Consider the following 12,384-nt stretch of genomic DNA (forward strand, 5'->3'; position numbering starts at 1 on the left):
CATCCCTAGTGGGAATTGCACATTGTCATGGCGGGGTGTGTGTGTGTATCCATAGGACAAACACAAAGTGGAACAGTCCTTATATTTCGTGTGGAGGGACGAGATCTGTGACGCAGGCAATACAATACATATGCAACCCCACCGCTGTGGGGACTGCACCTATTTTATTTACGAACCCTGCGAAAAGGGTGCTGTTGAAGCTGCTACATATGCTGCTGCAGATAATAATACTGGTTTGAGTGGTGGTGCTTGGTAGTGGCGATGGTGCTGATGATACTGTTTTTTAGTGGTGGTGGTAGTGTGGTGGAAATGGTGATGGTGCTGATGATACTGGCTTTAGTGGTGGTGGTGGTAGTGTGGTTGGCAGTGGTGATGGTGCTCATGATACTGGTTTGATTTGAGGTGGTAGTGTGGTGGTAGTGGTGATAGTGCTGATACTGGTTTTTAGTTGTGCTGTGGTGGTCATGGTTATGATGCTGATGATACTGGTTTGAATGGTGGTACTGTGGTGGTAGTGGTGATGGTGCTGATACTGGTTTGAGTGGTGGGAGTGTGGTGGTAGTGGTGATGGTGCTGATGATACTGGTTTGAGTGATGGTAGTGTGGTGGTAGTGGTGATGGTGCTGATGCTACTGGTTTTAGTGGTGGTAGTGGTGATGGTGCTGATGGTGCTGATGGTGACCGACGTGACGTCAGCACGCGTGATGTCACGAGCAGATGCCGGCCGCGCCGCGTGGGGTCTCCTCCTCCACGTTCCCGCTCCTCCTCCTCCACCACCACCTCTCCTCCTCCTCCCGCTCCTCCTCCTCCCGGAGCGCACAGAGAGCCGATGCGGCCGCCGTCTCCGTCCACCGCGCGACGCGAGCCAAAAAACACCAAGCAGCGGGAGTCGTCGTCGTCTCTTCTTATCGCTCTTTACCTCTCCCCTCTTTTTAACCGTTTATTTTTTTTTCTCAAATTGTTTTTCCAATTACGCCAATTTTTTTTATTCTTTCTCCATTTTAGTTTTTCTTCCTTCAGGGAACGCGCCTTGACAATTTTGTTCCGTTTGGTTATATATACCATTCGATCGTCGCGTCAATGCGAGTTGCGATTTTGGCGAGGAATTAAACAAATAAAGGGTTCGCGTGGATAATTTGTATGCCGGTAGGCGCGCCAGCACTTATTGCAGAATTTTTAGGTTAGCCGCGCTTGCTCTCGCTCCATCTCTCTCCTTTCCCTGCGCTTGCTGTATTTCTATTCGTTATTATCGGTGTTATTTTCCTTTCTTTTTATCCTAAAAATCAGCCCATCAACCCCTCCCTCCTCCTCATCGCAAGCCCTGTCACCCCGCTCCATCCTCTCAGCACCCCACCCCTACCCCCCCATTCCCACCGGGTATCGGCGGCGCAGATAAAACCGTCAGTCCACAGGATACAACAATAGAAGGTAGTTTGTTCAGAAGATAGGCAAAAAAAGGGGGGGGGGGCAATGGTTGGAATAATGCAATTGTAATTAAATGACACAACAACAGTTTAGGTTGTCTTAGAATGCACAATTCGGTCGAATTGATGGAGGAGGCTACAGGCTTTAATGGTATGTGTTAAATAATAATATATATCTCAAATATGAATAAAGCCTACTCCCGGTGGCGTAGATGAAAACCCGTGATTAATAATTGAACATTAAATAATTTCGCAAAAGGAGTGGCAATCGTAAAACATTTAAACAAATAAGAATAATCACCAAATTGTACGCATGTAACAACATTGCATGAATAGAGCGATACAGGGTGTATCGTTATATTAAACGTCAGCAATCATTAAATATATAGCAGGGCTCTAGAATCATAGTAGGAGTAATAATTAAATAATCTCTGGGTACAATTGGTAGCTGTTGTTGCTGCTGCTGGGTGTGCATGTGGCTTGGAGCCGGCTGTCTCTGCCTGTGATGGCCGGGCTGTGATGACAGTGATGATGGCGCTTCGGCTGGTGTCGGGGTGGCGGCCCGGGTCTGTCGGCATGCGGGAGCCTCCGGGATGGACCAAGATCCAGCGCCGCCGTCGTCACAATCAGCAACAGCAGCAGCACCAGCAGCAGCTTCACGACCATCACGGCCACCACCACCACAATCACGACCACCACCATCACCACCAATATCACCATCATGAAAAATACCATCAATACAATCGCCAAGACTTGCAGCAGATTTGGAAGCAGGATCGACGGAGACCTGTTCGAGAGGAGCAGCAGAATCATCATCATCATCAGCAGCAGCAGCTTCTTCAACAACATCATCATCCTCCTCAACAGCAGCAGTGTCCTGCATTTATATTCTGGGGCCGCACCGACTACACGGAGTGGCAGCCCATTCTCCCGGCCCCGCCAGCCCGGCAGGACAAAGAGGAGGGGAAGAGAATAATAAAGGAGAGGGAGAAGACGACGACGATGCTACAGGAGGAGGAGAAGAGGGAGGAGGTGGTGGATGTCGCCGGGGTTTCCCCCACCGTGGCGTCGCGAATGGCTGCGGTTCCTCCCCGGCTGTCGAGGCGCGTTCTTCTCTTGGCTCTCATGCTGCTGTCTCTGCACGCCTGGTGAGGATGCCATGCCGCCGTATTCCATTCACATTCACGATCCCCCCCCCCCCCCTCTTTCCTCTTTCTCTCACAGGAGCGAGTCATCCATCGCCAGTCTACATCCATAACCCTGACGCTCATCATTAGTGCTGCCATCACGATGGCTCATCGTCATTATTCTGAATTGAAATCGGGAGATGCTGTAATACACTGCGTGGGAATGGCGGCAGTCGTATCCGTGGTGCATGCATGAGTGTGTGTGTGTGCGCGTGTGTGTGATATACGGTACACATGGTACACATGAATGGCAGCGTTTGCAGTGGTCATGTTGTGTGTGTGCACGCTGGGGCACTGCTCACAGGACGCGTGTATGGAGGGAAATCTGATCATTGTTTTACCACATTGACATGAATTGACATTCAACGGCGTTATCATTGTCACCAACTCTGCAGGAACAATCTGGGAATTTCAGCGTCGTGTAATCTAACGGGTTGTAGGGGGGGTTGCGGTGGTTATCACACTGCGATTTGAACTCGGTGGCCTTAGCTCGATTTTGGGCCGTGGCTAATATCAGTGGTGAGCAATATCAGAACTGGTGGTGCCCAACAACCCCGCACTGGACAGCGTGCTGTGAAGTATGGGCAACTGGCACGCGATGCTGCGAGGCTTTCATCCTGCAGTTGATTAACGAAGGACTGTGAATATAATTCTATGTAAAAAAAAAACGTTGAAAGAAACAAAAGTGTATATGTTTTTTGGCATATGTGCATTGTCTTTCGTAGATGTGACTCGGTATTGTATTTTATAAACAATTTATAGAGAAGAGCTTCACATGTAGCCTGGCGCTCGTAAGGAATCGTGCATTATTGTGCTGCGATGACCGTGATTAGATTTGAATTGGATCACTCAAGTGGACATTCCATTGTGAGATTTGAATGAAAAAAAAACAGGGCTTTCATTGGTGTGCCTATTTATTTAATGGGGGAGAAAAATTGTTCATCAACAGTTTTGCTGTGGTACAGATGTGCTTTAAGCCTTTACATAACACTGTATGTGATGGCCGCATACATTCTTTGGGATTCCTGGTATGTATTATGTGGTGCCTGCCATATTATGAGAAAAGGGCCAGGCTAGCAGTACATTGTGCACGTCCGTTTATAAATGAAAGTCTTATTTCGGTGGAATTTAATCTACCCATATTAACGGTAGAAATTGGAGAGAAAAAACCCACCAAATTGAGGCACAGTAATTGGCTGGAAGAGAAAAGCATTTTTGGGGGATTAGGCATGCAATGATAAAAAATAAATATATAATGATGAAAAAAGGGAGTGATCACAAGGCATTTCAGACCAAGTCCTCGCCAAGATGTCGCCAATATTCCAATAACCATTGAAGTATAATGTACAGAAGAGCTCATGGTATTCTCTGGCAATTCTACTACAGCGCAGAGTGACGTGCTCGTGGCACAGTCCCAGTGTTGTAGTGCGAACAAGCAAACAATTCTCCTCCTCGTATCTGACCTACCGCGTAAAAAAAAGTAGCCGTAAATATTTTTGCACATCCCATCAGCTGCACTGTCTTTTGGGAGTGCGTAATTTCAGCAGCCTTGGTTCAACACGTGCAAAACTGTGGACCGGTTTCAAAATTGAGCGTCTCACCAGCAGTCAGGATTACTTGAACCAACGATGGTGAACGTCTGGGCAGCGTATGATTAATTTCATTTTTCTGGAGATTCCATGTGCCACCGTGAACATGGGATTTCGCATTAAAATGCAATGTTTTCCACGCAAGTATGGTTCATTGTTTTTGTTTTTCGTGAAATTAATAGGAACACAGTTTCGCCTTGTTTCTAATTCAAAGCTCATAATTCCCAGAATTCCAAGTATATATATGGAGACTTGAACCTGAATACTGCATATCATTACGGTTTTTTTCTTTCTGAATAATGCCGATAATTCTGTAAACTCCGGTTACTCATTTTGATTTTGTCGCCCTGTCTGCTCTTTGGAGATGCCATCATGTCATCCATCTTTGGTCCCTCCCATCTTTAGCTTGCCATTCTGTCTCATGTCGTCCTTCACTTGGAATTCATTTCAGCTACAAAGTGGCAAAAATATATATAACTCGGTAAACTTCTGCCCATTCTCAAACATTGGACACCACAAATCTCAAATGGCAAACCCGAGCCAGTGGTGGTAATTCCTCATTCCTCTGGCAGGGACAAGTCTTTGCTAAGGGCAACCACTGCTGGCACCCGGTGGCAAGAGTACCACTGTTCATCCATAAAAGGGAATTGAAATATCGAAAAAGAAACGATTTGATTACTTTTATTGGACACTCTGTAGGTGTCTTAGTCAGGGTCATTGACTCTCCTAATCACTTAATTTCCTTTGCGTGATACTTTACATCTAACATTAGGTCAAATGTGGCTGTTTATTGTCCCGTGTCATTTTGTTTTACGTGTTTTACATCACGTCAATTATCACTCGATATGTGTATATATAAACGGTGTGTTGTTTGATTACACGTCCCCCGCAAGCCATGTGTAAAATATTGCGGGAGACAGATATTGAGCATGTGGATGGGGTGCGGAAGTACGAAACAAATCATGAACCATTTTCACATGGGCGGCACCATGCATCCTTTGAGTCATTTAATAATGCATTGGCTCTGGTGAATAGGCAACATTAAGCAGAACATCTTTAAAAGTACAGCGGATGCATAGCGGATGTCGTGTGTAGATCATGACATGTGGAAGTGGGATATGGTTTGATTTTGTGTTGGTTTGTGTGGGGAGGGCATTCTAATGGTGTGGAGTGATTTTAGTGATATTAAAAGCTTGCATCACCCAGTTTGCTATATTATGCCTTTTGTGTAATTGGTTGTAGCGCTGGCAAGATTGAAGAGGATGATTTCCAGGATATGAACGCTAACAAGACATGGGTCCTGGCCCCCAAAGTCTACGAAAGCGACGTCACCCAAATTCTCAACACGCTTCTGGAAGGCTACGATAACAATCTGAGACCGGACATCGGCAGTAAGTTCTCGCTTTTACAGATACATTTTCACCATCTGCACTCGCCCACCCACTGAAAATTTGCTGTGACTCGGGTAACATGTGCAGTGTGGGACATTCAAATGTACTTTGTTGGCAATATTGGCCAAAAATTCATGGCAATATGAAAATCTGTTATTTGGAGAGATAGTTTATTTACGTAATTACTTGCCCTTGTGGCAAAATATACTTGCCACCTGGGAATTTCAAGAGGGAATATTACATATGCTTATGAAACAAATATTTTAAGTTATCTTTGTACTTTATTGCGTACTTAAGTTAATTATATGTTTTATTAAAGTGATGGTAATTACCAATTTTAAATAAACATAATTGAATAGCACCATGATGTAATAAAGCTCACGTTGTATTATGGATGAGCAGAGGGTAATGCGCCATGTTTCTCAAGTGTCATCCACAAGCGTCTACACACCCCGGGTTTATATCCACAAATATCAGCATTGTCATTGTACGATATCTATCCAAAATATTCGAATGCTCATTTATGTCGATGCCAGTCTTTTGTAGTTTAAGTCCATCTTCTTTACAAATGAGTCGATTTGACCAATCCATTTCCACTTTGGTTGTCCCCTGTATTGTTTGCTTGGTTGTCATTTTATAATCAGGTTTGAAATTTATTCATCACTCCTTTTGTGACATTTTGCTGAAATGCAGTTGATTTTTTCCCCTTGTTATTAAAGTGAGTATGGTATAAATATGTATTATTCTTCAGTGCGATTTATTTGTTCTCTGTTGCTTTTTGAGTCATAGCAAACATATTTTTTTACCAAGGAAAACCAGAGTTGCAATGCCCTTTCTCAATGGGGTTCTGCTTGTGACTTTTAGTCAATTGCTTCTTTACTTGAATATTTTGTTGTAATATTGGAGGATATCAGAGCACTTGGAGAAAAGCAGTGATGCAGATGCGAGGCTAACACTCGCAACTTTGTACAAACAGGACAGCGACCTGGCTGTCGTAGTGTCTCTTACAGGCACCTGCTTACCTGCAGATAGAGGCCCTACAAAGGTTCTATCTCGGTTTGCCACCTGCTCAGGTTTAACCCAAATTTGACCTGGGCAGTCTGGGATTTGGCATCTGTGTTTGGGTGGCAGGTATTGATTTGTAATGGGATATGGTCTCTCTTACTGTGTTGAACTTTATTGCAATGTACTGCACAATTTTGATATTAGACCTGGGCTGACTGAAAAACATTTCTGGACTTTTGCCTGTAGTGTAAAAGGTGGAAAGCCTGTCTCCATCCTAGTGTGATTTCATCCTCTCCACCTGCATGCCACTGGAGAATAGATTTTTATTAATCATAGACTTCCTTTAATTATTTACGTGTAATTTTCACGTATTTGTGTCATATCCTTTGTAAGTGATATTGATTCTAATTATTTGTGTTGGTGAAGGCCTCTCCATGGAAAATAGATATATTTTTCTCAAAATAAATATTCGATTATTTCAATCCGATTTCTTTCAGTAAGGTTTTTATTTAGATTGAGACATTGTCCCAGTCTCAGAATAGTCTGCCATGTCAGCAACCAACCGCAAAATATATACATAAAATTTGAGCAGCATTTTATATTTCGGTTTAAAGCTTTCGTGAATGCAGGGATTCATCTTATTGGTTCTTTCGGTAAAGTCACGTAGAAGGGAAATAATAAAATAATAAAAATAAAACACAATAAAATAATTCTCACGACGTTTCGGCCACAACGCAAGCAGCCGTCCTCAGGTGAAGACCAGGTCTGTCGGAGAGACAGCGTCTGAATGAAACACAGCATTTTACAGTATTTTTTAGTAGTTCCCTGTTTTTGAACAATGTTGGAAGGAGCTCTATTGAAATGCAACTAAATGCTGCTCAATTCTTGTGGATGACCAACGATGTAAAGCTTAGGAATACATTAGCTTAGTCACATCATTTGGTGTCCTTTCTCAAGCCACCGCATGGAGACTTATTTATGAACAACCTTGACGAGAAAGCAAATTTGTTTGTATATTCATGGTATTCAATAAAACGGTATGCTACATATTCCCATGCTCCCACAGTCCCTTATTTGACATCTTTTTAGATTGTTGCTTTTATGAGACATTCTAGGTATTGATAATTATGGGAAGACAAAATCAGGTTTTCAAAGCATTGCCTCCCTCTTTAGTGCCAGACGTGAAAATATTGATAAAAAAATCAATTCCGTCCTGCTAAACCAAGTAACAGGAAATCATCACCAGCCATTATCTATCTGCTGCCGGATGAAGGCCCCCCCCTAGCCTTCGCCATTTCCCATGATCCTGCATTACAACAATCGGTCTCGCTCCTGCATGCGCGCCGCCGATTGAAGATGACGAAATGCCTCATTCTGATCTCTCCGCCAGGAACTGTATTCGTATGTATGTATGTATGTTGATCTTTTTTCACACCGTACGTAGCCAACCGTGCTGAGAGGTCCGGGGGGAAGGACAATATACTAAACACGAGAAAAGCAGTTCTAAACAAATGAGTTTTCAATATAGATTTGACAGTGCATAGCTGCAGTCTCTTCCTAATATCGGAAGCAAGAGCGTTCCAGACTGCTGCAGAAGCACATCTGAAAAAAGGCGCGATGCAGTGACCGTGTTTGTGTTCGATGGCTCGCCAAAAACCTTTAAGACTCAGCTCGTTGCACCATGAGGACTCAGCTCTTGTGCGGCAGCTACATTGATTGTTGCATCAGGGCGCTGTGAGAGATATCAACAGCTTTGGGTTAGGGGCTTTATCCAGCAGTGAATAGAAATTGGCTGATGATCTTTTTTATTGTAAATGCAATTTCCTTGTGACCACAAACATACAGCACTTTTTAGCAAAGTGTATATGTCCTGTTGTTAAGTAGTTTAAATTATAAGTGTGTGTCAAAATACATGCCGTATATGCCGTTTAGCAAATCTATATATTACACACATCTGCTAATTTTATGTAGGTTAAGAAAAGATATTCATCTATATATAATTATTGTTTAATGAAGTGAGCACAATAAGTGTGAAAGCAATTGGAACAATGTTCCTGTGTGTGGTATGACAGAAAATTATTCTTAAAAAAAAATGACATTGGAAATTGTGCAAAAGTCAAAGATCAATATATTGACAGTGAGGTTCCCTGCCATTGGGCTTGTCCATTCACGGAAATTCCACCTTGCTTTAGTGAGCCAGTCCATCATAAGACAACCACTGTTGTAGCCTAACAAAGTTAAGCTAAATGTTTGAACTCTAAGACTATTCATTGGATAAACACGCTGTAGATGATCGCGGTGACTCTAGTTCGATTCCTGGCCACGGCTAACATCAGTGGCAAGTGATATTGGAAGCAGTCATGCCCTCCCCACTCCCCTTCATCAGAGAATTTGGCTGCTGTTATTACTTACAACGTGATAAGCTACTTCGTTGAGCTATCATTTTTGGCCAGGTTATGAAAAAGAGCTATATAACTCAGTGGGGCCTTACCTGGTTAAAAAAAAAGTAAACCCAAAGTGACCAGCCTGGTGAAGTATGGTGAAAAAGATGCCATGAACGACGTGGAGGAAGTGGGGGCCGTCATCCGTTTGTGCTTTGAGTGCTGTAGGTTGGCAATCACCCGATCGGGAATTCAGCACTCAGCTGGTGCCATCATATGCCTTATATGCTAATAACATGTCCAACTTTTAAATACTGCACGGAGTTTTAAAGTGCCCCTGTTGTGGTGGGCTACATACTCTGGTAAAGTTTTCCATTGGGTAGATCTTTGCAGAGTAAACTATAAAACTATCAACAATTGTTTTGTTACAAGATAAGGGCCACTGAGCTATATAGCTCTATTTTGGAAGCAACCTGGTCACAAAAGAGAGCTCAGCGAAGATGGCTTATCATGTGGAAATTTATAGCAGCTAAATACTCTAAATACATGTTTCTAAATGTGGAGTGGAAAATTGGAGGACCCGAAAAAAATCCACGCGAACACGGGGAGAACATGCAAATTCTAAATATACATGCGTCAGGATTGTAATTGAACCCACGACCTCCTACATACCAGTCGAGGCAGTTAACATCTCGAGTAGGAAAGCGCTGTAGTTGGCGAGTCATATGTTTGTGATTTCATTAAGTTTTCACCATCTTCTTGGTTCTTTCGGTAAAGTCACGTAGAATTGAAATAAAAAAATATTTCAATTCTACGTGACTTTACCGAAAGAACCAAGAAGATGAATCCCTGCAGTCACGAAAGCTTTAAATCGAAGTTTTCACCAATTCCGGTATATCCCAATTATACTATCGGCAAGCACAGGACAAAGGCAATCTCCTGTTTGAAACTCCACTGCTGAAAACGACCCGTCACCACACATTCACCAAGCATCTAATGTATTGCAGACTCAGGAATATGACGTTTCACTCTGCAGTTGAGTAAGTGATCATTATCTATTGGAAACATTCATTCTTAAACCTGAGAAAGGCCAAATTGGGTATGAAAAAGTGCAAATGTAATGTTGTTTTTGTGCAGTCATTTGTTACCAAGCTGAGACGACAAACTCGCTAAAATTGAGGATCAGGTGTAATTTTGGGGTTGCTGTCTGCTGATTTTTAACACATGATCAGTCAGAACACTGAACTGGCATTCAACCATTGTAAAATATTTGAGGTTGTGTGTGTTTAAACGGAGCATTTGAAATGGCTTTCCATGTCGTTCGCGTTGCTTTAATGAACCATAGCAATTGGTTTCATTTCCATGACTGCGACACAGGCCATGAGAGTTTCAGTAAATCTTGAGGTTGGGCAATGCTGTGTATCCCATTATTGTTTTATTTTCGCAGTTTTATTCACAACTATTCTTGGTTTTAGATTTGAGGTTTATAGAAAACTGGGAGATGAATGTAAAGTTTATTTTATTAGGAATCTACTAGAGTTATGTACTATTCAATTGAGATTTGAAAACGAATTCCCGGTGAAACGTCATACTCGAATTGTACATATTATTTGGGTCTTTCTTCACTCTCTAACTCACTGGTGTGCTGAACTAGTAACTAATTAGCATGTTTTGTTTACGTGACAAACTTTACTAATTGGCCATTCTCGGGTGGTCGCTGGTTTAACAATGCATTTATATTTATTTATCTAGAACTGCTTTTGTGTTTAGTTTGTTGTCTTTCGCCCACACCTCCGATTAACACGGTTGGCTATGTATGGTGCAAACGAAGTTCAACATACACACAGAGTTCTGATCTAACAGTGTCTCATCAGCAGGTATTTAAGGCAAAGATCCTAACTTTAAGACACGTATCTTACTTCAACGCAAAATTATATTGCACATAGCACAAAATAATGGTTTGCATTGTTGCAGAGAATATAAATAACAAACTAGCAGTCTCCTTCCTATATCTGTCTCTCCACATGATTGGTAACATAAAGAGTACTATGATTTCTGAATGTGGAGAGATATATGGATAAATATATAATATGCTTTTCTGGATTTTTTGCACGTTCAAAGAGCAATAATAGTGTCACTATATATGTATACAGTGATCCCTCGTTTATCGCGGTTAATGGGGACTGGAACCCCTCGCGATAGGTGAAAATCCGCGAAGTAGGATTGGCCCCCTAGGAATTTCCGTATATGTGTGTGTGGGTACCAGAATGTTTAAAATATGTACGTGACTTTACCGAAAGAACCAAGAAGATTAATCCCTGCAGTCACGAAAGCTTTAAATCGAAATGTATATTTATACTTTATATATATATTTTATTTCGATTTAAAGCTTTTGTGACTGCAGGGATTCATCTTCTTGGTTCTTTCGGTAAAGTCACGTAGAAGGGAAGTAATAAAATAATAAAAATAAAACATAATAAAATTATTCTCACGACGTTTCGGCCACAACACAAGCAGCTGTCCTCAGGTGAAGAATGAATACAGTATATAATTTAATGTTGGGTTTGTCTATGGCAGTATATAGTACGGTGTAGACTCGTGTGATGTAAGAGAATAAAGTTTAGATGGAAGCATATTATATAATTTTTACGACGTAGAATTGTAATGTATTACTTACTGTTAGTAACTCAGCTTATTGTAGAGTATAGTAAGTATACTGATGATGCTATGTAGTTCATACTTTAGTTGTTTATGTAGTTTATACTTTAGTTTTTTACGCGGTTGTTTAGTAACTGCAGCTACATACTATTAACATTCCTTTCCTTTGTTAATGCTACCCCCCTTCCCCCTCCCTTTGATGCTGCTAATCCTGCATAATGCACGGGCATAATATTAATTTGAAACCCCCCGCCCACCTCCTACGCATTTTCCATATGCTAAATTCCTCTTGATATGCAAATTATTTTGTCAAGGCGCTCTTCTTCCCCCCCCTCCAACCCAGCTTAAATATACGCTCCAAGCTTGGTGGTGTTTCATTCTTCACCTGAGGACGGCTGCTTGCGTTGTGGCCGAAACGTCGTGAGAATTATTTTATTATGTTTTATTTTTATTATTTTATTACTTCCCTTCTACGTGACTTTACTGAAAGAACCAAGAAGATATATATTTTACTTAAATCTATTTAATTATAAAACCTTCATATTATACATTCACTCACTCACATATATTTTACTTAAATCTATTTAATTATAAAACCTTAATATTATACATTCACTCTCTCTCGCGCAGCCAATCAGCTCACGGGATACTGTACATCCACTCGTGCTCTCATTCGTCGATCTCGCGCCGGGAACCAATCACGTGCCTTGTCTGAGTGCCCGTGGGTACAGTATGTACAAAGCCTCTGA

At 41.9% G+C, this 12,384-nt stretch overlaps 1 protein-coding gene across 3 annotated transcripts in view; it reads left to right on the top strand.

Annotated features, from left to right (window-relative positions):
* Positions 1-764: 764 nt before the first annotated feature.
* Positions 765-12,384, top strand: part of LOC133349879 (gamma-aminobutyric acid receptor subunit gamma-2-like) — a 162,330-nt gene continuing 150,710 nt past the window's right edge. The window contains exons 1-3 of one of the 3 annotated variants that reach the window (XM_061563703.1): positions 765-1,146; positions 1,951-2,572; positions 5,443-5,591. In XM_061563703.1, the coding sequence (XP_061419687.1) occupies positions 1,953-2,572; positions 5,443-5,591 (769 nt within the window). In that variant the 5' untranslated portion in view covers positions 765-1,146; positions 1,951-1,952. Of the gene's footprint in view, positions 2,573-5,442; positions 5,592-12,384 lie in introns of all 3 variants that reach the window. The other 2 variants (XM_061563702.1, XM_061563701.1) reach the window with 2 other exon arrangements.

Source organism: Lethenteron reissneri, chromosome 32, assembly GCF_015708825.2.
Source record: "Lethenteron reissneri isolate LAM-NWPU_2019-01 chromosome 32, ASM1570882v1, whole genome shotgun sequence".
Taxonomy (NCBI): domain Eukaryota; kingdom Metazoa; phylum Chordata; class Hyperoartia; order Petromyzontiformes; family Petromyzontidae; genus Lethenteron; species Lethenteron reissneri.